The following is a 24,726-nucleotide window of genomic DNA, read 5'->3' as shown; positions in this document are numbered from 1 at the left end:
AGTTTTAATGTTCTCCCGTCTTCCAGCTCCCCTCCTTCAGGTTGAAGAATGTCTATGTGTATTTCAGGCATAAGTGGAAAATGCATGCAATACCTGGGTGCTGAATGTGGTATAGTGGTTATTTTACAGAGTTATCCCTCCTTCCCCTGTTTTCAGCTTCCTGATCACTATACAAAGAACCCTGTAAAGATCCAGGCCTGCAGTGCCGGACTGGGAACCAAAACCGGCCCTGGCAAAGTGCTTGGATGGCCCGCCGGGGGGAGGTTGGGGGTGCGACCGAGCTCTTTGCTGGGGCCAGTTTTCGGCCGATTTTGTTACAGGGACGATTTTGCAACTATGCTGCATAAACAGCCCTGTAACAAAAACTGCCCCCAGGGGCCCAAAACTGGCCCCCACCCTTACGGCGCACCGGGGATTGCCCGGTGCCCACAACGGCCAGTCCGGCCCTGCTTGCATGCTGATGGAAAAATGATCGCCTGTCCTGTTCAGACCCGTCATCGATCTGAAACGGGTCAGCAATTACTTAAAACTTTTCTCTCCACAGGAGAACCTTCAGGAAAGTAGAACAATCACTTCTCCCACAGAACACTTGGCTTAGTTGTACGCTGAAAGAACCTACTTCCATGTTGCGAAAAAAGTGCTAGTTGCCCTTGTGAGGATGGCTCTTGCCTGGTGATTCGGTTTCATCTTTACAGTAGTGCTTGAATGTTACTTGCAGGTTCCTTCACTCATGTGTCACTTTTCTAGGCTTTGGTTTGTTGTTGAACCTCAGGAAGTTTTGCATAAGTGGCACTAATACATATTATTTGTAAGGGCTCAATTCAACACTCTAACAGCCTGAATCTTTCTTCCCTCGCGCTATCCCGGCTATCCAATATTGTGTTTTTGTCTCTGTTTCCTTAAAAGTAACTTGTAGGGTGTGGCTCCTCACTGGATCTAGGCTTAAAAGGCAATATCATTCTTTTATCTGTGGTTTTGTGAGTTCAGATCACTTGCTCCGCATATCCTGAAACACTGTTGTTTGACTTCCCTGAATTACAATTTGGCTTTTAAGTTTCTGTTCCCATATGTAGAGAGCTACATTGTTGGTTTGTCTTGCAGAATCTTACATGTAGCGAGGGTGTGGATTCTTGGGTGAGGTGCAGCACTAGGGGTCCTATTGACTGGGAATTATGTTCTATGGAGGAGGCAACCAGATGCTTCTAATGGAATGAGCTTAGGGCTATATTTCTCACAATACTCTCATTTTAAAATCTATTGGGCCTTATTGTCCTAGTCAAAATCATTAGGCTGCTGATGAGAGCGTATGTGATTCTTTTGGGTTGGATGCTATTCAGTCTTTGGAAACCGTATTTCACCCACCACCCCCTGCCCACCCTCAAGCTCATGAGTGAAAATAATATTCCTATCTTACAAACAAAGAAAACTAAACTCTCAGGTTGGTACCTTGAGCAGAGTTATTCCCTCAGGAGCCGTGCATGACAACTGCTTCAGATCCTAGTACCCTTTGGCATGGACCTCAAAGCCTTATTGGCTCCATGGCTCAAGACCTTCTTGTTTGCCTACCTTCCTTTATGCAGATTATTATCTCCCTGATTGATCAGGTGGAATTGACAGGGTGAATCTTCATATTCACTTTGTATTCACATGTTCCTCTGGGTTATGTTGCTTTTTAAAGTGTGTCTAGCTAAAATAGTGTTCGAGGCATATGAGCTGCAGATTGCACACTGTGCATAGATCGCCACCTAGTGTTGGGCCCGGATGTTTGCAGTTTGTTTTTGTCCTAAAAAGTTCTTTGGAAGTCACGAGATGGGTGACTCCTCCTCTGGACCATACTGCGCATGGACATCGGCTCCATCCTCAGATTGTTTTTTTCCGCCATCGGGCTCGGATGGGTTTCCTGCGCTCCGGTTTGGAACCGAATTTCCTTTGGCACGCAATCCTCACCCAGTTCGACAGTATTGTTTCGATCGCGCTCCACATCGACGCGATTCTTCACCACTTAGAAGTCTTCGATTCCGGTCATCGACGAAGGCCTTCGGGCCTACCTAGGCCTTACTCTCTGGCTCATGGAAAGGACGCCATTCAAGAAGTGACCTCAATGTGGGTTGAAGTTCCCCACACCGATCTACATGAGGTGTGTAACCTTTGCCTCTCACCGGAGCACGAGGCCAAAGACTGTACCGCCTGTGTCTCTTTCCGCTCCAAAAAGACGATTCGGGACTGACGAGCTCGAAGAACAATGGCTCGCTCGTCAGCGTCGATTCCCGACGACATCTTTGCAGAGGGCGTCGACGTGCCAGAACACCAGCAGTCCGAAGAAAGTGCCAGCTCCTCTGATGCCGAAGACTCAGACGTCGAGGACATCACTCCAGCTCAACGGGTCGTAAGTAAGACCGTCGACCCCAACCTTTCCTTGACACCCTCAAAAAAGGCTTTGGTCACACCCTCCCCTTCGGGCCCGGGTGCACATGGAGAGACTGCTTCCCACGCCCTTCCTTCGGGCTCGGCAAAGAAGCCTATTAAGCTTTCATGCGGCTCGGGCTCGAGTCAGCCTATCCCCGGTGCCGATCCCATACCGACACCGAAAAAGAAGCCATCTTCCTCAGCCACGCCGACCACTGCTCCAACACCTAAGCACTCGGCGCCGCTGGCACCGGCTCATCGATGTCGAAACCGCACTCGGAGCTGAGTAAAAAAACACCTATAGGTCCCGACTCTCACGCTTCGGAGCCGGAAAAACACCCGGAACCGAAAAAGCACTTTCCGGTAAAAGACATTTCAAAAGGTCATACTTCTAAGCCAAAAGACTCTAGACCAACTACCGAGTCGGTGCCGAAGAAACCTTCGGATCCGAAAACTTAGACGCCGAAGGATCTGCCAGACACAGAAGAGCTTTTTACACCAGATCCTACTCAAAAGACTCTTATTAAGGATCCTTAAACTGGAAAACTAGCTCTTAGCTCCAAGAAAAGACCACTAGAGGCGACTGCATCTCTTCCTCCCCCAAAGAAGAGAGACATTGCAACCTCTCCATTAAGGGTCCCTTCTCCACTACCTCCCCATACTGTTCCTCCTCCTACACCTCCTCCACCACATCATTCGCCTACACCATCCACTAACCCAGTTGATGATGTAGATACAGACTCCGATGGCACAGGTGATGGTGCACATGACCCAGCAGGGACCAATAGTCCCCCTCAGTCACCTAACCCATGGGATGATTATAATACCCCTGATGTGTCTTACATCCCCCAAGACGATGTATATCCCTCCAGGCCTTCCCCACCAGAGGACACTATAGGTTTTAACCTACTAGGCCAAAGAGCTGCCCAGTACCATGGGGTTGACTTGCACACCGATACTGTGGAGGAAGATTTCCTATTGGACACTTTTGATAACACACAAAGGTCCACTGCCATTTTGCCAATGCTTAAAGGGATCATTAAGCACGCAACAGAAGTATTTAAAGATCCTGTCAGGGCTCGGGTCCTCAACCCTCGAATTGAGAAAAAATACAAAGCTGCCCCTACAGACCCAGTTTACATTAGAGGTCCAGCACCATTAGATTCTTTAGTAGTATCCAATGCACGTAAAAGTGCTAATTCACAGACATCAGGTGAGGCCTCACCACCAGATAAGGAATCTAAACTCATTGACGTCTCTGGTAAGCGCACGGCGTCACAGGCAGCTAATATATGGCGCATTGCCAATACTCGAGCGTTTTTGGCAAGATACGACAGGACACATTATGATGAACTAGAGTCCATTATGCAGCATCTACCAGACAAGTATAAAAATAGGGCCAATTAACTCATACAAGAAGCTAAAAATATTACTAATACTTCAATTTGTTGTGCCCTAGATGCTGCAGACACTGCCTCAAGGGTAATTAATACAACATGCATGGCTATGTATTTCAGGCTTTAAGCCTGAGGTACAAAATTCCATCTTAAATCAGTCATTTGATGAAAAACATTTATTTGACCCTAATGTCGATGTGTCTTTAGAGAAAATGAAAAGAGACACCGACACAGCAAAATCTATGGAAGCCTTGCAGCTGCAAGCTCCCAGACATTCTTTTCGTTGCTCATCATATAGAGGTAACGCAAGAGGCTTCTCCTCCGAAAGCCCTTCCACTTCTTACAAGACCCCTAGCCAATCCACATTCACTAAGGGCTACCAGAGAGGGGGTTACAGGGGTAACAACAACAAAGGTAGAGGCAAAACCAACAACTCCCGCTCTGCCTCCACCCCTACCCAATGACTTTCCTCCGCTTCCCCCCAACATTCCACTCCTGTGGGGGGAAGACTACAACAATACCTTCCTGCCTGGATCAACATCACATCAGACAGGTGGGTGCGACAAATTATTCAGTCAGGGTACTGTCTAGGACTAACATCTACCCCTCCCAAACATACCACCCAAACAGCGCCCAATGTCACAAGAACATCTATCATTGCTAAAGCAAGAAGGTAATCTCTTTGCTAAAAAAAAGTGCAATAGAACCAGTACCTCTGCACCAACAAAACAAGGGGGTTTACTCTCTATACTTTCTTTTCCCAAAGAAGGACGGCTCTCTAAGGCATTCTGGACCTCAGGATGCTAAACATATACATCCAGTCAGACCATTTTCACATGGTCACACTCCAACAAGTCCTTCCTCTCCTATTACAAAACGACTTCCTTGCTACTCTAGATCTCAAGTACGCATATTTTCACATTCCCATTCACAAAGCTCACAGGAAGTATCTCAGATTTGTAATAGACGGATAGCACTATCAATTCAAAGTACTCCCATTCGGAGTCACTACAGCACCAAGAGTATTCACCAAGTGCCTAGCAGTAGTGGCGGCACATTTACGAAGACAGCACAACTACGTCTTCCCGTACCTCGACGACTGGCTCATAAAAGCCAGCTCATACAACCAGTGTGTAGAACACACCCATGCCGCATTCCAACTGCTCCACAACTTGGGGTTCACAATAAACCACACCAAGTCTCATCTGCAACCATCCAAAGTACAACAGTACCTCAGTGCCATAATAAACACCTCAACAGCGCTAGCTTATCCCACTCCAATAAGGATAGCCAGCATGCAAACTCTTCTCACAAAGTTTCAGCCACAACACTCCCTTCCAGCACGAGTGTTTATGCAGCTTATAGGGATGATGGCCTCTTGCATTTTCAGAGTGCCCCATGCAAGACTTCAAATGCGTCCTCTCCAAAAGTGCTTATCACGTCAATGGAACCAGGCTCAAGGTCAATTAACAGAGCTAGTGTTGGTAGACGGTCGGACTCATCGCTCTCTGCAGTGGTGGAACACCAAAAACCTTTCCAAGGGATGACCGTTCCTAGAGCTAGTTCCTCAGATAATCTTGACAGCGGACGCATCGCTCTCCGGCTGGGGGACCCACCTACTGCAACACACCACGCAAGGCAGGTGGACACCGCAACGAAAGTTACTCCACATCAATCATCTGGAGTTACTAGCTATATTCCTAGCACTGAAAGCTTTTCAACAGCAAATATCAAACAAAGGCTGTGTTAGTCTGCACGGACAACATGACAGCCATGTATTACATACAGAAACAGGGAGGAACACACTCCCTGCAACTCTCTCAGCTAGCACAGAACATATGGCAGTGGGCTATACCTCAAAACATATTCCTCTTAGCCCAGCATGTCCCAGGAGTTCAAAATACCATAGCAGATCTGTTAAGTCGTCAGACGCAACATATCCACGAGTGGGAACTTCATCCGACAGTTCTTCAACCATTCTTTCAGATGTGGGGACAACCTCAGATAGACCTCTTTGCCACCCACGAAAACGCAAAATGCCCAAGCTTCGCCGCCAGATATCCACACCCACTGTCCGAAGGCAATGCGATATGGATCAACTGGTCAAGCAAATTTGCGTACGCTTTTCCACCTCTACCACTCATACCACTAGTAGTACGCAAGCTACAGCAGCATTCTCTGACCCTCATCCTAGGTGCTCCAACATGGGCCAGACAGCCGTGGTACACCACACTTCTACAACTGTCTGTAGTGCCACACCAAAAACTATTCCTGTCTCCACACCTTTTAACACTGAACCGTGGAGAGATCAGGCACCCGGACCCAGCTCAGCTCCTGAAATTCTAGAATTTGGATATCTTAACCTTCCTCCAGACTGCATGAATGTTATAAAAGAAGCTAGACGCCCAACCACTAGAGCATGCTATGCAGCTAAGTGGAAACGTTTTGTAATATATTGTCACAACAACAATATTAATCCTTTAGACGTTTCTATACAACACATCATAGGATACTTACTGCACCTCCAAAGATGTAACTTAGCCTACACATCTATTAGGCTACATCTTGCAGCTATTGCAGCATATCTTAAAAACAGACAGCATCTATCTCTCTTCCCACTCCAATAAGGATAGCCAGCATGCAAACTCTTCTCACAAAGTTTCAGCCACAACACTCCCTTCCAGCACGAGTGTTTATGCAGCTTATAGGGATGATGGCCTCTTGCATTTTCAGAGTGCCCCATGCAAGACTTCAAATGCATCCTCTCCAAAAGTGCTTATCACGTCAATGGAACCAGGCTCAAGGTCAATTAACAGAGCTAGTGTTGGTAGACGGTCGGACTCATCGCTCTCTGCAGTGGTGGAACACCAAAAACCTTTCCAAGGGATGACCGTTCCTAGAGCTAGTTCCTCAGATAATCTTGACAGCGGACGCATCGCTCTCCGGCTGGGGGACCCACCTACTGCAACACACCACGCAAGGCAGGTGGACACCGCAACGAAAGTTACTCCACATCAATCATCTGGAGTTACTAGCTATATTCCTAGCACTGAAAGCTTTTCAACAGCAAATATCAAACAAAGGCTGTGTTAGTCTGCACGGACAACATGACAGCCATGTATTACATACAGAAACAGGGAGGAACACACTCCCTGCAACTCTCTCAGCTAGCACAGAACATATGGCAGTGGGCTATACCTCAAAACATATTCCTCTTAGCCCAGCATGTCCCAGGAGTTCAAAATACCATAGCAGATCTGTTAAGTCGTCAGACGCAACATATCCACGAGTGGGAACTTCATCCGACAGTTCTTCAACCATTCTTTCAGATGTGGGGACAACCTCAGATAGACCTCTTTGCCACCCACGAAAACGCAAAATGCCCAAGCTTCGCCGCCAGATATCCACACCCACTGTCCGAAGGCAATGCGATATGGATCAACTGGTCAAGCAAATTTGCGTACGCTTTTCCACCTCTACCACTCATACCACTAGTAGTACGCAAGCTACAGCAGCATTCTCTGACCCTCATCCTAGGTGCTCCAACATGGGCCAGACAGCCGTGGTACACCACACTTCTACAACTGTCTGTAGTGCCACACCAAAAACTATTCCTGTCTCCACACCTTTTAACACTGAACCGTGGAGAGATCAGGCACCCGGACCCAGCTCAGCTCCTGAAATTCTAGAATTTGGATATCTTAACCTTCCTCCAGACTGCATGAATGTTATAAAAGAAGCTAGACGCCCAACCACTAGAGCATGCTATGCAGCTAAGTGGAAACGTTTTGTAATATATTGTCACAACAACAATATTAATCCTTTAGACGTTTCTATACAACACATCATAGGATACTTACTGCACCTCCAAAGATGTAACTTAGCCTACACATCTATTAGGCTACATCTTGCAGCTATTGCAGCATATCTTAAAAACAGACAGCATCTATCTCTCTTCAGAGTGCCTGCTATTAAAGCCTTTATGGAAGGCCTTAAGAGAAAAATTCCTCCCAGAGTACCACCTTCACCAGTGTGGAATTTAAACATTGTTCTCACACGGCTAATGGGACCTCCCTTCGGACCTTCACATAAATGTGAACTACAATTTTTAACATGGAAGGTTGCGTTCCTAGTAGCTATTACTTCTCTACGGAGAGTTGGTGAACTACAAGCACTAACCATTCAAGAACCTTTCTTGCAAATGCATCAGAATAAGGTCGTTCTCCTACTGTTTCATTGCAGGTTCTTTTACACAACACCATCGCCATATGATACTCCAAAAAGCAAGGTGGATTGGGGCCATGTGCCAAGAGGCACAGTAGCTGTGGAGTTGATTGGAGCATCAGGGCTTTTTCGCTAATGGTGAGCCACCTGGCAGGAACTTTGAATGTCATGGTGTATGACGCCTGATAGGTTACAGATCACGGTTGCATCCAGAAGTGATGCATGACGTCTTCCATCACTGTAGAGAGCCCTTGCTAGATCTTTTCACCATCGTCAGGGACATGTCAAAATGGCTGCACATTGGAGTTCCCAAAAAGGCTCTGAATGAGTCACATTCAGGTTAGATTGGAGCACAGGACTTCTATATGCCTTTCTATCTCTGCCTCTCTTGCCCTGAGCTCAGAGGATGACCAGGTCCAAGTCATGTTAGTGGCCCCGAATTGGCCCTGAGGATTGTGGTCCCCAGAACATTTGGGCATGAGCATTTGTCCTCTAATCAGACTACAGCTGCAAGATAATCTGTTGCAGCAACAGGGTAGGGTTCCGCACACAAACCTGTGCAATCTACACCTCAATGCATGGAATTGAAAAACGGCAGATAACCCAGTTTAGTCCGTCATTTGACGTCATGAATGTAATCTCCTTCTCCAGGTGTCCTCCTACAAAGTCCATCGATGCTGGGACAAATTTGTGGCCTGATATGGCATCAACAAAGCAGACCCCTATCTGATAGACTTCTAGCCGCAGATTCCTTACGGTAGAATAATCCCCAGACATCAGACTGATTCCTGAAATTTTAGAGCAATCCCCTTGTGCACCGGTAGGTGGTGTCATTCGGTTTTGCATTGCTTTGACGCCAGAAGTGACCTGCGTAGTTCCTTCCTATTTAGGTGCCACCCCCTTCCCGCGTGCTGATCTCAGTTCCTTCAATTCTTGACTTTTTGTCAAAGTCTAGTGTGCCTTTTTTCTTTCTAATTTTTTTTCGGCGATGTCCCTGAAGAAACTGACTGATTCAAACCTTGTGGTACCTGTCACAGACCGATGTCTATGACAGACCCCCACTTGGTGTATCTGTGGCACCTGGAGCAGGGTCACGTCTTCCCGTCCTGGGCAGAGTGCACAACCAAGAACCCCAATGCCATCCACGTGCCAAGTGACTGTGCCACTCCAGTGCCCATTCACAAGGGAGGTTTCAGGACTGCTCTTGGAGTCACAAGCTATTATCTTAATCATGAACATGGGCTTCTTCAGGCAAGCACAAAAAGAAGCCCAAGAAGTCAAAGCATTCTTCGATTTCCCCACATCGCTCCTATTCTTCAGATTACACAAAGGAATGATGGCACAAATCCAGGCCCCACTCTCATGTTGTCCCTGTGGAGCCGGCATTTGACACTGGGTCAGCTCCACCCTTCCCTGAGTTTCCCGGAGCGACACCTGATCAGCTATGAGAATTGTTTGAGGCCATGAACCTCATATTTGGGAAATCAGACCCCTCAGGAGTGCCTTAAAGCTCCTTGGGTTTGGAAGCATCTTCAACTGGGACTCCCCTGGCGGATCTGCTCTCAGCAGCATTCGGCTCCTCAGTATCAGTTGATAGATCCAGATCGGTCCCGACTTCAACTTTGTGACTTTCTCCGGGAGCCGTTCCAGTGGCAGCGTTCCCAGCGCCGCAATTTCCATCGTGATTCCCGACTCTGATACAGAGCCGGACTGACTTCGTCCAGGCACACACAGCCTGAATTGGAGAAAGAGACGCATTTTCCTGGTGGACTCACTGAGGGACACAAATGGAGGGCTTCTGATGTTCTCTATAGCTACTCTGAGCTCCTAGCAAAGACCATAGCCGATAACATATGGCTGACACCAGTGCTCTGGACACCTCACCAGACACTGGCCTGTTCGTTCCTCCTACAGTGGTTATGTAGAAAGTGGCTTCTTTTTTTATGGTGGCCCAGATGCAGTTGAGGTCAAGACCAATATCTTGACAGAGGTGCTTCAGTCTGAGGCATTCTTATCAGAACCCTTTCTTTCCTTTAATGAAGTCCTCAAATATGTTTTGCTTGGGGCTGGGCCAATCCCTGTGCATGTATTCCTGAGACCCAGATCATTGCCTGCCGCCATCACCCTGCTCCTGGGGCACCACCTCCTTCTCCCAGCACCCCACCCCTTAAAGCCTAGTAGTCCAGGCCTCAACCTTCATGATAAATCTTGGTGCATTCCCTACCACACCACCCGATAAGGAATCCAAGAGGCTGGATACCTTTGGCAAGAGAATTTTCTCTTCCATCAGCTTGGCACTACTGTCCATAAACACTGCATACTTATTGGGCCATTATTCCTACACTGTGGGATATGGTTGGCAAGTGCTGCCCATGGTCCCAAATAAGGCCTGGGCCATACTCTCCCAAGTTATTGCTGACGGGAGAGTTGCAGCAAAGTTCACAATCGGATGCGGATTGAATCGACTGACTCACTAGGCAGAGCAATTGCTTCCTGAGTAGCGCTTCTACTTCACGCCTGGCTGAGAACAACTGGCTTTTTGGTGATGTCCAGGCATCGCTTATCGACATGCCCTTCGATGAGACTCACCTTTTAATGACCAGGTGGATTTGGCTTCAAAACAATTTAAGGGCCGTAGGGTAATCGCTAGGTTGTTGGGGCCCGCCATAGCTCCGCGACAGCTGCAATCCTCCTTCCACCTCTTTTTTGGCTATGGTAGGGGCAATCAGCCATGTCGATTCCCCCCAGCCACCATGGCCCGTAGGCATTAAAGGCATTGTGGGAAGCAGAGCCAGAGGTCGACCCAATCTGTCTCTCCTTCCAGACAACCGCAACTCAGAAGCCTTTTTAGTTTGCCCTCCTACCACCATGGGGACCAGGTTGGTGGCAGGATTTGACATCTGCCCCAATGGCTGGAAATCACTTCAAACAAGAAGGTGCTTTAGATCATCCAGCACAGCCAAGCTCTCCCATTTCAATAGGACCGGCACCCTTGCCACCGTCCTCTGATCGGCTGACGGAAGTACTGGCTCTTCAGGCCAAAGGAACTATTGAGAGGATGACGGCATGAGAAGTAGGGTTGTGTTGCGAGTCTAGCTACTTTCTGGTGCTGAAAAAGGTTGGAGGTCTCCGTCCTATCCGAGATCTTCGGTGTCCCTCAACTACTTCCTGAAAAAAAGATTCAGGATGCTCACTTTGGCTAAGGTACTGTGTGCACTCGACCGTGGAGACTAGATGGTAGCGCTGGACTTGTAGGACGCCTACTTCCATAACCCCATTCTGCCTGCCCACAGGCATTACCTGCAGTTCATGGTAAGCCAGGTGCATTACCAGTTTTCTATCTCTCCTTTGGTCTTACCACCCCCTCTGTGTTAACAAAAGTGATGGTGGTGGTTGTAGCTCATTTGCGGAGTTCAGTGGTGTCAGTCTTCCCTTCCATTGTTGACTGGCTTCTAAAGGTGGGCTTACCTCACACAGTCGTCTCCCACCTCCAGACTCTGTCAGGCTGGGCTTCACTATCAACTTGCCCAAGTCCCATCTGACTCCCTCCCAGAAACTCCCTTTCATCAGTTATTCTGGATACAGTCCAGATTCGGGCCTATCCAGAACAACGAATCCAGGATATTCGGGCTAGCCTGGATTGCAATGAGACTGACTCTGAGGCTACTAAGTCTCATGGCCTCCTGCATCCTGCTAGTAAAGCATGCCCTTGGCCTATGTGGCCACAGCAGTGGGATCTGAAGTTCCATGGGGCACAGCATCAGGGTAATCTCTCTGACATGGTCCAGATATTGGAGGGGAACTTACAATTAATCTGCAGTGGTGGCTCTGGGACAGCAATTGGGTCAATAGCAAACCCCTCTCTCTTACCCACCCAAAGCTCACAGCAGTGACACGTGTATCAATTTCTGGGTTGCGGCAGCCATACAGGAGAGATTGGAATCAGAAGACTCTAATGTCCAGCATAGTCTCAAATCCAAATAAACTGAGAGCAGTTTGCCTCACATTGAAAGCCTTTCTTATTTCCATCAAGGGAAAACCGGTTCAGGTGTTCACAGACAACACCTCTGTCATGTGGTTTTGGATAAAGCAGGGCTGAGTAGGGCTGTGGACTGTGTCAAAAGGCCCTGCGTCTCTGGACCGGACTGGAACATCAGAACATATTCTTGGTGGTTCACCATCTGTGGGGCTTGCTGAATGCCAGAGCATACGAACTCGGCCATCAATGCCTCGCAGATCACGAATGGAGTCTTCATTCTAAGGTGGTGCCAGGACTATTCAGAGATTAGGGAGAGCCTTGGTTAGATCTATTCACCACCACTGAGAACCCACGTCAGCACTTCTGTACTGGATTTCCAAGGCGTTTCTCACTCGGAGACTCATTTCATGGTGAGTGGAGCTCAGGACTCCTATACGCCTTTCAACTGATATCACTCATGTGATTTACAATCTAAAAAGGTCCCAAATAGAGAGCTTGCAGAATGGTCCCTCTGATTGTTTTGTGTTCTGCGTCCGAGGGCATGGGAAGTGTCAAGCAAGAGACTCACATTGCTGCGCAGGGGTGATCACCCAAAAAACTGTTACCAAAGGTAAGTACATAATTCTTCTTATTTATTTTAAGTATTACACATCCTTTACCACACCATTTGAAATTGGAAACCCCTCGTAATACAGTGCTCAGTATTTTCAAGCATAGTGACCATTTGGGCACACTCTGGAAGCAGACCCTTTGCCTAATCGTTGAAAATTGTTTAGCATAGTAAACATAATGTATGTGCACAAGGAACCTCTGAAGGCTGCAATATTTAGCGTCAATTCAACTAAAATATGCATATTTTCACATAAGTTCCTTTGTTATGTTACATAAATTTATAGTGCGCACAGCTACTCACGAGTATCCCGGCGTGGAGCCTAATAGGGGGAGGGAGATGGAGCACTAGCAGAGAATAAATGAGTTTTCTGTTTCCTCCTGAACACACAGCTGGGTCCTGAATAATGCACAAGTGGGATAAACTGAGTGATATCAGAATCAGAGCAGGTGCATGCTTTCATTTCATGACTAAGAAATGGTTAGGGTATTCAGTAGGAAGAACATTTTTGTTTTGAGTTGTGCAATGCATGATGAATGACTAACACCTTTCTTATTCTTTCCATAGGATTCAGAAGAGGAGGACAATGAGCTCGACGGCATAAGTAAGAAAGCAATAGAGAGACAGGATTTTCAAAGTTTGCGGACTTACGTGCCTGAAGAGTTTGCTGACTTCAGTGTTTACAATGCTAGCCTGGAAAACAGGGACTGGTTTTCCTCCAAAGCAGACTTCATAAGCTCTCGAGTTCTGGAGAAAGAAGTATCCCGTAGCCCGACCACTAGCAGTATTACAAGTGGCTATTTTTCCCACAGTGCCTCAAATGCCACCCTGTCTGACATGATGGTGCCCTGCAGTGATAGCAGTGAACAATTAGCGAATCAGATGAGGTCAGAATCAGACCCCAACGATGATTCAGGACGTTCCGTGACACAGGACTTGAGGACTTCTTTGGTTAAGGAGAGTACGGATTTGGCAGGGCTCTGTGGAAAGGAAAATACAGATCTGACATCACTCGCAGAAAAAAGTGCCTTAGAAAAAGATATTTCCATGTCCCAGTATTCCACACAGAGTACTCTAAAATATCTTTATAGAACTGACTCATTTTGTTCTCTTGACTCCCCTCCTAGGACACACATAACTAATCCTGTTGACTTTTCATGTCGTGAAGCCACTGTGGAGTGCGTATCGGACATTCTAGAAGACCATGCTTTCACGGAGTTTATGGGGGTGGGTGAGGGTAAAGATTTGGAGCACTGTAGCACACCACCCGCTCATTCTACTTGTTCATCTAATGGAGAAAAAAGTAGGGATGCTGCGGAGGTGACACGTTTGTCAGATGTAACTGATGATGCATGCAAACCAGACGAACAGCCTTCTCCTTTCTGCTGCCAGGATCATGCAGACTCCTGTCCAGGTGAAGATCTAGTGGGGAAGAACCATCTGGATGCTTCAGACAGTGAGGACTGTGCTTTTGCAGAGCACACACATACTTTACCTAGCTGGGTGGCAATCGGAGAGCAAGTTTGTATTGGAAATAACAAAATTGGAACAGTGAGATACATTGGCCCTGTGGATTTTTCTCATGGAACATGGGTTGGAGTTGAACTTAATGGTCAGTTAGGTAAGACTGGTTGATTTTCTATTTTTTTATTAATATTTTTTGCTGTTGCATCTGACATTTGTTTTTTCTGTTCTGTCTTTCATTGATTCTTCTATGGTATTCGCCTGTGCTTTAGCTTACGGTGGTTGTTTATTTTGCACAACAGGCTGAACTTTTCTTGTTTTCTTCTAGATTCCATCTATCCTTACTTTATTCATTGCTCTTTATGTATTGCAACACAGTCAGACACAAACAGGTGACATCGCGTTGTTATGTTATGTTATGTTATATTTATGCTTCTATAGCGCACGGCCACTCCATTTGGAGCATCCCGGCGCTTTTTCGAAGGTACCCACCAGAAGAGGGAGAAACATAACACTGAAGGGACATGCAACACACCTATAAAACAGCAGCAGCAGACTATGGGAAAAGCGTTGTGAATGTTATGACTTCTGGGACACAAGCGTTACGAAATGCTGGGGCGTCTGGTACAACTGTAGTAGAATCATTTATAAAGCTCATTCCATGGACTGATCCTTCTCTGAGTTTGCCATCAGGCCTTAGTAAATCTGATGCAGGGCTAATCAAAGAGAGGTGTTTTTAGTGATTAACAGAACTTAAGTGATGAGCTTCAAGTGGCCAGAAAATGTTCATGTTCCAGATACGTAATAACAGAAGAAGAGAGTAAGGGATTATCCACGAAGGTGGAAGGAGATACTCCTAGTCCCCTGGACCTAAGACTATATAAACAACAAGAGGAGCATCACCATTGGACCAAATCCATGGTCTCAAATGGGAAGAAGGGAGATGGAGATGTAACAAAAGAAAGGGTTTATCTTTTATTAGAAGACCCCTCACTCACCAACCTGGTTGGTGACTGCTTCATCATCGGGGTCTCACCCGGATAGAAGAATGCCATCCGGGTGTGCTGCGACACCTGATTACATTGGAACGGATTTTATTGTAAATGAAGTGCAAAAAAAGTCATGTTAAAAAATGTCCTAGTATAGCTTCCTGGAAAAATGTATTCTGAAGTTACTGGACAATGTTAAAAACAGTAATGAGATACTAATGTTGGCTTAAATGACCAACTGTATCTATGTGATTGTGAAGTAAGATCTACGTGTTTCAACCTGTGTTGGGATCTACCAGGTTTTCGTCAGGACCAAGTGCATGGAACCTGGGTGGTATACACACACTAACGTGTACCCAACCCTCGGTTCCAGTGACCAAACTGTATACTTGCAGTAGGTGTCCTCACAGCCTAATTAGGCGAGGAAGAAAGGAGAAACCTGTGGAAGAAACGGAAACATCACAAACAAACAGATTACGTGCCTGTAACGTAGTGTAGTTTCTCAGTAATCAACATGCTCCATGCGAATCCCTTTCATGCTCAAGACATTATCCCAAAAAGTGCATACTATATGGTGGCAAAAAATGATGGCACGGGCCTGCATTGTGTTGCAAGTATGCAAGGATTATCAACGGTATTTCCAGAAAAAAGGCTCAATATGCCTGTGTTCAGATATCTCACACTCTCACGGCATCACACTGATCAATATACGTGGATAAGTGGGTGTGAAATAATGGTTTAGTCACTTTGACATACTTTATGAAAAAGTGACTATCGACGTTCGCACACTATTGTGTAAGCGTTTCTTAATGCATGCATAATTAGATCAATAAAGCATCGTGAATCATGGCGGCGGGAGGAAGGTACTAGGACTACGGTGAATTCTTACTCGGGATGAGAGTTTCAAGTGATTCACGGGGGAAAGAGGATGGCCTGTTCTGCATAAAACGTATTCTGTAGCGGTGGAAGAAAAAGTAGGTTGATTAAAAAGAGCAGTAACGGGCCCGCGTCGCGGAGCAGAATCGCTCGTACAGGCGCCGCGGTTAGGTGCCGCTCGTGGGTGTATCTAGAACACCTGGAAAGGAAATCGGACTATTAAAAACTTACCGTTTAGCAGAAGTAAAAGGCCGTTGTGCTTACACACCGTCCTGAACTCCCCGCAGCACGGCTATCTTACTTCTCAGGATGAAGGTCAAGAGCACATAAAATAAATACACAGGCATAGTATTCTAATATTGGTGACCCTTGTACCAATTGTGCGACTACAGGAATAAATGCGTGTGTGGCACATTTTCGTGTTAGGGGAAAACATGTGCAAACGACCATGAGGAAAAGATGCTAAGTTAAAAAAGGAAAGCTAAAATGGAGACTAAATGACATCTCTACAACAAAATACTTTAAATAAAATGATGGTGAACAGCAGGGTTTGTTACTTCCTACAGGAGGAAAATGTAAGATTGTAGATTGCAGACTGAGAGGTGAATGTATTAATTCTCCCACCAGAAGAGGGAAGAGGTTTTCTGAAAGAAAAGAAAGCTAGGCTAAGATGGTTATAGTTAAATTGTCTTTACAATTGCTTTGATCTGGGGCAAGAAGTCTATAATCAAACAAATCCTAAGTGTGTGTTTGGGTTAAAGAAAATGCTAAACAGGCTGCCATTCCAATTTCCAGTAGGTAGGGCGATTATGCACAGCATATAAATCTCTAAAAGAAACAAGTTGCAAAACTAAAGTTACAGGTAAGTAACTTGTTTCTATTTCGGTGTCCGTCAGCAGTAGCTCATCCATTTGGACCGATTAAGTTGGAAATGAGTAGCTCACCCTCTTCTGAGTTGGAATCAGAGCCAATATTAAGCAGCGTTAAGCCATGTAGTTATGCAGCAGTTGAAGGAAGAATTCTTATGCTCTTGCCAATTTGCAACATTTTCCGAGCCCCCCTTGCCATTTTCTGTACAAATGTAAGGCCCCCCCCCCCCCTCCTCTGCCGCAGATGTTCGTGGTCTTCACCACTCAGTTCCAGGACTGCAACAGTAGTCACATTTCATTCCAGAGATCTGCAGAAGAACTGCCAAGAAACTGGAAAGTGCCATGGAACATGGACCACCTGCCGGCACAGCTGCCTTCCTCCCCACACGCTTGGGCTTAGTTTATGAATGTCTCCTCTGCAGTTTTGCTGTGTATTAAATAATCACTAACTGTAATTCATGAATGTCCTTGTTAACATGACGTATGAAACGAATCTCTTGTTTTTCCACAATGATGAACCCTTGACTTAGTTCAGGTGGCCAAGACGGTACTTTTTATTGCCTGTTAAAAGAAACAGAGTGCAGATTGATTGATATATTGAGTGACATATTCTATGTCGTCCTTTTGCGCGTGTAGTTTTCCTTGCTTTCCATTATAATGCTTTTACCAGTCATATCGGAAGTGGGAGCTACTTTCCAGATACAATGGAAGTTTTTTACCTGAATGTCCATTTTGGTCCGCAATATGTAATAGCTTAATAATGAGGAAGAAAGCTGCTATTACAACTTTGTATATTAATGTGATACATCCTCCAATATATAGCAAGTATATTTATTGTGTAAGATTAGTTGAAATCCTTACAAAGATTTTAAAAATCGTATAAATAGTTAAACACATAGATATACGTTATCATTGTAGAATACATTAAATGATCTGTTTTCTGGCGGGGAAAAAAACTACTTCTAAATTTACATACACAATAGGGAGTCACATTGTGGAAGAGGTTAAAACGTTTCCCTACCTTGGTGTAACATTTGATGGTGCCTTGCGGTTTGATGCCTTGGTGGAGGAACGCTGTGGTAAAATGATTGCATCTAACGGGGCAATTGCTAGCTATGGCAGGAGGCTAGGAAGATGGTCCCCGGAACAGGTGATAAACTTGTATAGCTCTGTATCATGCTCCAAGGTAATCTATGGGGCAGAAGTATGGGGCTTTGTTAATACCACTAGTATCCAACGAGAAGAAAATAAATATTTGAAATCACTCTTGAGGGCACCTCAAACTACTGCTGGTTTGATTGCCCACAGGGAGTTAGGGAGACCATATATAGAAGATCTGATAAAACTGAGGCCCATTATTGCTTGGATAAAAATCTGGGTCAATCCTGACGCGACACTTAGTAGAGAAGTCTTATCGGACTGCCTAGAGAGGGACAAGTGTATGCGCATCCCTTGGCTCCTTTACGTGAAGAACACCCTAGAGGAGCTAGGCTTTGGGAACCTCTTTACTCATCCTGCAACTATTGTAGCCCAGAACAAACTGCAAGTAGGGAGAATTTTTCTAGAGCGGAAAAACCTACGCAGAGAGGAGGCTGAAGGGTGCAAAAAGACAGTGAGGGTCCATCACCTAGTGAAGAGCGTGGAGGGTATGGAGCCATACTTGTACCTCATGTATAATGCACAGGATAGGTTCTTGATGTGCCGTTTCAGATTGAACCTACTCCCTTTTATGTTGGCATCACCAGCGGGATTTGGTACATCAATGGAACAGAAGGGGCCCTGCGGCTGCGACAATAGGTCTCCGCAGGACTCCCTTCACTTTGTTTTACTCTGTCCCTTTTACTCAATGCCCACACGCAGATACCTTGTAAACCTTTTGAAAAAAGCTAATTTGGTCCACGCTAGGGAGGCATTAGTATTTTTACAGAAGGCTGCGGAACCCTTAATATTGTGTAGCATTATGAATTTTATTAAGGTAGCACTTCGTTTAAGGCTTACTAGAGGAGAAGACTGAAATGTTTTTTATTCTAACCCTTAAGTGCTACACATGGCCATATTGTTGTATTTATGTCTTGTTAATTCTCTGTGCAAAGAATCTTGAAATGTTTAATGACTTTTTACTATGTATATATGTGTGTGCTTTTATGGTGTTTTTTAATCACCGAATAAAGATTCTTGAACTGAACTGAACTGATCTGTTTTCTAGTACAAATCCTGTTTTCAAATATGAAAACAAGTCGTTTAAGACCAATTTTTGCCATAATATTTGATTTTGTTCTAATTTAGATATCCAGAAAGAAATTGAATTTGAGTCTCTTAGGAATTTGGCTGCCTGGTGTAACTCAGTGGTTTTCACAGCATTTAAGGAGTACTGCAGTGCATCCATGAATCTTGTGATGCCATGTGTAAGAAAATTTGCTGTAGGAGCTTTGCCACCACTCACTTGTGGGAAGCAATATAGCAAATGCAATATTGTCTCCCACTTATAGTTTTTAGTTACAGCGCCTGCAGCTTACACTGTCCTTCCATGCAAATAGCATGCACATTTTATTCTATCTTCTTAGTTAGTATATCTTATAATTTCCATTAACAAATCCATCAGACCTAAACTTTAAATTCAGTGACGCCAGCAGCTCATGAGAGCTATTTCAGATTTTCATGTTGCCCTAGGACTGTTTTGGAAGGATTATCTGCCTAGATTGTAGCAATTTCCAAGTCCTTGACTGCACGATCTTAATATTTTGTCATGGGATTTAAAAATGAGTTATGCTCCTGAATAATCATCTTTAGCACTGCCTTTAATGAACCATGTTTTCCCTTTCTAAGTTGATGACAATATTTGATGAAGGCTTCCTTACATGTAAGATAATGTTTCAATAACCCAAATTCCAGGTGTAGCCATTATCTGTAAATGCTCAGAGGATGGTGAAACACCTTTCTATAGGTCTTGCAGTGTAGCAGGTCAAGATTGGGTGGGGAAGTCTTTCTGTCTTGAAAGGTTTATTGACCTCAGGACAAAGCTGGACAAAGCGGCTAGTTTATTAAATTCATGTTATATATGTAGTTCGTTTAAAGCTCCATAAGATATGCCTATCCACCCCTTCAAATGCTGCTAAATAATCAATGAAACTCACAATTGGAGAGCCCGTGTAAATGTACTAATTGTTGATCTTTAAAAGTCATTGCTACACTGTTATCTTCTGTACTTCAATTAGGCATTAATCTTGTTTGGAAAAAAAGAATAGCTTGTTCCTGCTCTGCCCATTCTTCCAGACCACTTAAAAGAATCCTGCTATAGGCCTTGGCATCAGTGTCGAAGACTGCAATCAATCTATAATTAGCGGGTTTATAGTTACGCCTGGTCCAACTTTGCTACCTTCATGCTGCATACCTCACCCCGACACATCTATTCCGGGCCCTGATGAGATCCTCCCCAGCGTGCGCGTGATGTGACTCCGCCCAAGCCGATTTCTATCACATGGTATGGTGTTGTCCAGCTTTGGCAACGTTTTGGAGAGGGGTGGAACCCGAACTCACGCAAGCCCTGGGATGGGAGGTTCCCCACGACCCGATACGCCTGCTGCTGGGGGTGTTTGACACCCTGGATGGCACTAGGGCAGACAAACGCTTTTTGGGGACGGCCGTGGTGGTGGCCAAAAGAGACGAAGCTGCGCACTGGTCCCAGGCTAAGGCACCAACTGTACAGAGATGGAGGAGAGGAGTGGACTGGTGTGGGATGCAGGAGGAATCCCTATTCGAAGCCCGGGGATTAAAGTTTGGGTAAATGGTTTAATATGCTACCACTAAGATGATCTGCCTTCGTTTTATTTTATATACAGCTGTATTTAATATCTGGACTGCCATGCCCAACCCTGATGGGCTGCCCTTGTCTTGTCAACTGTGTACATTGTCATGTCTATCTCAGTGATTAATGACCTGCTGCCAATGAATTTCCGTGTTGTTAAAAATCCAATAAAGTTGATTATCAAATAAAATTAGCGGGTTTAGATCTGCTTCCACCTTAGGTCGAGCCGGGGCAGCGCATGCACTGCTCTGCAAGGCATGCTGTATTAAGGTATGGACATGAAGCTCCGCCCACACTCCGCCCAGTTTTTTCATTGGCTTGTGTCATTGTCCATTGTATAATGTGGCTTGTGATTATTCAATAGGTTTAGTAGTCCCTCCTTAGTACCACCATTTCCCATTCTGTAACCTCCCATGGCGATACCCCCTGTTCTATGTGTTGTTGCTTGGTAGGCTTCAATTACAGCCTCCGAGCACTATTTTCTCAAAGAGCTTTGTCCTGCCTGGCCTTGCTGGCCGGAAAAGGCAGGACAGCTCTCTCCTAACGCATTTGCAGTGCAATAGGTCTCGCATTTGCGAGAGTGCACGCTATTGCCATTGTAATTGACAATGCCTTTTATTTATCTGTTTAAAAAAGGCATTGTCATGTACAATGCCAATAGCTCAAACTCTTGTAAATGCGAGACCTATTGCATTGCAAATGCTTGTTTAAAGAAGGGCTGTATAATGGAGCCTCACGATGAATTGGGCACTGAGGTCCAATGAAATGAGGCTTTGTAAACCTGTGTTAAATAGTGTCCCCAAGCTAAATCAGACTTAAAAAGTGACCCTCGAATGCTATTAGGACTGAGTACCTCTTTAGAGTTACACTTGAGTGCCAACTTAGAATACGTCCTACTTATTCTCTTATTGGGGTTCTTAACCATACATAGCTATCCGCTAAGTACTTAAATGGTTGATGAATGCGTCTGGGCCATCGACAGCCTCCGGCTGGTTAATATACTGTCTAAACCTACTTTGATCCCTTAGCCTAGGAGGCTTGTGCACCAGTTCCCAATGACAGAGTACTCTTTTCCTCCCGCAACGTTTTCTTGTAAATAGTTTTTGCATGAAGTAATATAGAAACATTCTCTAAATCATTGTGTTTGTATATAACGTGTTCAAGACTATCAGGTCATATCTTATTATTTTCTTAGTAAGTAAGCATACCATCGATGGTTGGGGTTAAGTGACCTATGGCTTAGTGTTTGTGTTTTTTTGTCTAGTGTGTCAATTAAGGAGTTTATTACCAAATGCCAGAGGGTCAATGGAATAGAAATGTTGGGGAAATTGACAAGGCTATTCAGTAACGGAGGGATTTGCATTCTTTTAAGCATTGTAGATGCGCACTATTTTTTTGTTGGCTCACCCCCTCCAAGTCACCAGTTGCAATGGGATCCACCGCTTGCACAAGGGTTGCAGCCCAGATAAATAAAACCGCAAATATAACAAACACTCAAGAATATAAATTTAGGTCATACTTACAAAGAACTCAAACCGAGGTCTTATCTTTACAAATATATTGCATCACAGTAACAATTGATTGTGTACCAAATGTTAAAAAGCATTTCAAAAGCTGAAACAACAACATGAAGGTTTTTGTACAATAATACACCAATAACTCTTCCAGGCTGAAAGACGTAGGTGCAACAAAAATGGAGATACATTTTATTTATCTGAACTTTAGTTGCTGTGACATATCTCATGAAAAGTGCTGCATCGAATTGTGTTTATTTGTGCTACCTTGGCACGTACCACAAACACGTCATCAGCAAACGTGTCCTTGTTGGATACTGTTCAGGCGACCACGTGGCCATAAAACATGGGGGCTAAGGCCTTTTATCCCTGCTGCGCTGCGACATGCCCACATAACATTCCACTACACAATCATTAATGCAGAAATAACTGGGTGTTAGTCTTTGTGGCGTAGGGGCTTCTGCCGACTAGCTCTTCACCTGCCCCTCGTGGGTCCCCTGCATTCTGACTCCCCGTTGGGTTCACCGTTCGAGGTAGATCAATGACTACAGCTCCCCTCGATTGAGTCTGAGCAGGCAGTCTCTCTATCCTAGGCACATTTAGTCTCAAACTGAGATCTCAGGCAACAGGACTCTACAGGCGGCACTCAGCGCTGTTCTTAGGACCCGAGCAGCGGGCGGCCACGCAACGTATCACACAGATGGTCGCTGCAAGAGTGGAGGCTTCTGACGGCGGTTGTCTACAGGGCAGTGGACTGCAGATTATGGCTCAGTCTGGCACTCCAGTGGCTGCTTGTTTGGCGACATGGCTCTCTTCAATTCTTAATTGAGTACTTGGTACTAACTGAGCATGATGGGCACACACCCACAGATCACGATTCTTCAGTGGGACAGATGCCAGGCACTATCTCCGGCACACAGTGCCTCAAGACGGCCACAGTTCTTTACAAAGCATCAGAATGGCACCTCCCAGGTCACTTAATCTTTCAGACTAGCTCCAGCCCAACAACACACATGACAGTGCCATGGTCATGCAGTCCACTTGTGGGCCACATGAGCCACCAATTTCGGTCAGGCTTATCACTTGAGCACATGCTTCCAGGTTCCTTGGTAGCTATGATTGATATGTGATGAGGTTGCACAGCCCAATCCAGCAGTACCACAAGTCCTTCAGCATGCTTAACCAGGGTCAATAACAGCAGTCCTCCCTGATCCAGTCCTCCTGCACGATTGGCTCCTTCTCTCGCTCATAGATCGGGTATTTTGCAACCCAGGACAGTCCAGTAATTACTCCTCCACCTGAGACTCTAGGTGATGTTCCCTCAACTCTTTTGCTGCCATGCCAGTGCGACCCCAATCCTTGGCTGCATAGTAGTCTCTGAGACCATAACACTGAACAACGATAGGCCTTGAGCTCCCATCTTTATGCCAATTTTGCAGACCAATGATGTACATTCCAGGTCTGCTTCCATCTAACTGGTTTGGGTCGGTTCCCCTTTCATGTTTCCAAGTCAGGCCACCATCCAGGCCTGGCCGCTGTCAGCAAGGTTGCTCTTCCCAGCAGGACACTATGCTGGTGGAGTGCCCACCACCAAAGTGCAACGAGAGGAGAGCAGGCTGAACCCAGCTATTTACAACCCCTCCACACAGAGACCTGGAAAAGAGAGGACAATTTGTGCTACTTCAAAGGGCTTCTTTTTCTAATAACAGATACTGCATGCCTTACTTACAGCCCTATGCACCAGGAAGTGTCCTGGCGCTTTAAAGAAAAGCCTGTCTCCTCTTTCCTCACTTTAGCATTTGGTGCTCTCCCCCTCCACCATCTTGGAAATGCCTTCAATACGTACATGCTGTTTGGGGAAAGCAACCTTTTCTCCTTGTACTATTGTGCTGGCTGTGGGCTTCCAAAATAGAGCTCATAGGCCTGTATCACTAGTGAACGGCACACTATAGTCCAGCCCACATACAACATATGGGATATCTGCGTTCAGGATTCAAGGATAATCCTGAACAATTAAACTTTATATGAATGGGCCTGTAGGCATGCATTCATGACTCTCGGGTAAAAACTCTGTCACTATAATGCATCAACCCTGGTACGCTGGCGCCACCATGCTCTGCGCATGAAACCCATGACAGGGAATGTAGTCCCCTATCAGAATGAGAGTGAGCTTGGTGTGCCCCTCCTGGTTCAAGACCAGATCCAGAACTTGTCATTGTCAAATGTTTGGGCCTAGATCAATGCACACACATGAGATTAGTGCGAAGCATGACCAAGAGTTCTGAAAAAACAGGTTGATAGGTATGCAGTTCATGCATGTCATGTTGGAGACATTCCATCCATACAGACCTAAGACTAGGTTCTGAGGAAGAAGGCTGATATCTCGTATCCGCTTGACCCGAGGTATCTGTGGCACCAAAGGCTCAAGAACTTACTTCTGTGCTATCCTCTGGCTCTGATCCGCTTGAATGAACAAAGACTATTGTAAGATTTATTTTCTGGAGCATACGTTGAATGTTTCCAAAAAGCGAAAGAAAATGAAATCTCACCTAGCATTTACCTATTGAATACTGTATCCACTAATGATTCTGGC

General features: G+C 45.5%; 1 protein-coding gene across 4 annotated transcripts in view; it reads left to right on the top strand.

Moving 5' to 3' along the window:
- Nucleotides 1–24,726, top strand: part of KIF13A (kinesin family member 13A) — an 836,323-nt gene that overhangs the window by 791,104 nt on the left and 20,493 nt on the right. For all 4 annotated transcript variants that reach the window (XM_078687977.1, XM_078687975.1, XM_078687976.1 and 1 more), the window contains one exon: nt 13,184–14,237. In XM_078687977.1, the coding sequence (XP_078544103.1) occupies nt 13,184–14,237 (1,054 nt within the window). The remainder of the gene's footprint in view (nt 1–13,183; nt 14,238–24,726) is intronic.

This window comes from Lissotriton helveticus, chromosome 4_1 (genome assembly GCF_964261635.1).
Source record: "Lissotriton helveticus chromosome 4_1, aLisHel1.1, whole genome shotgun sequence".
Taxonomy (NCBI): Eukaryota; Metazoa; Chordata; class Amphibia; order Caudata; family Salamandridae; genus Lissotriton; species Lissotriton helveticus.
The sequence above is the reverse complement of the archived record's forward strand: the minus strand, read 5'-3'. Positions and strand labels throughout refer to the sequence as shown.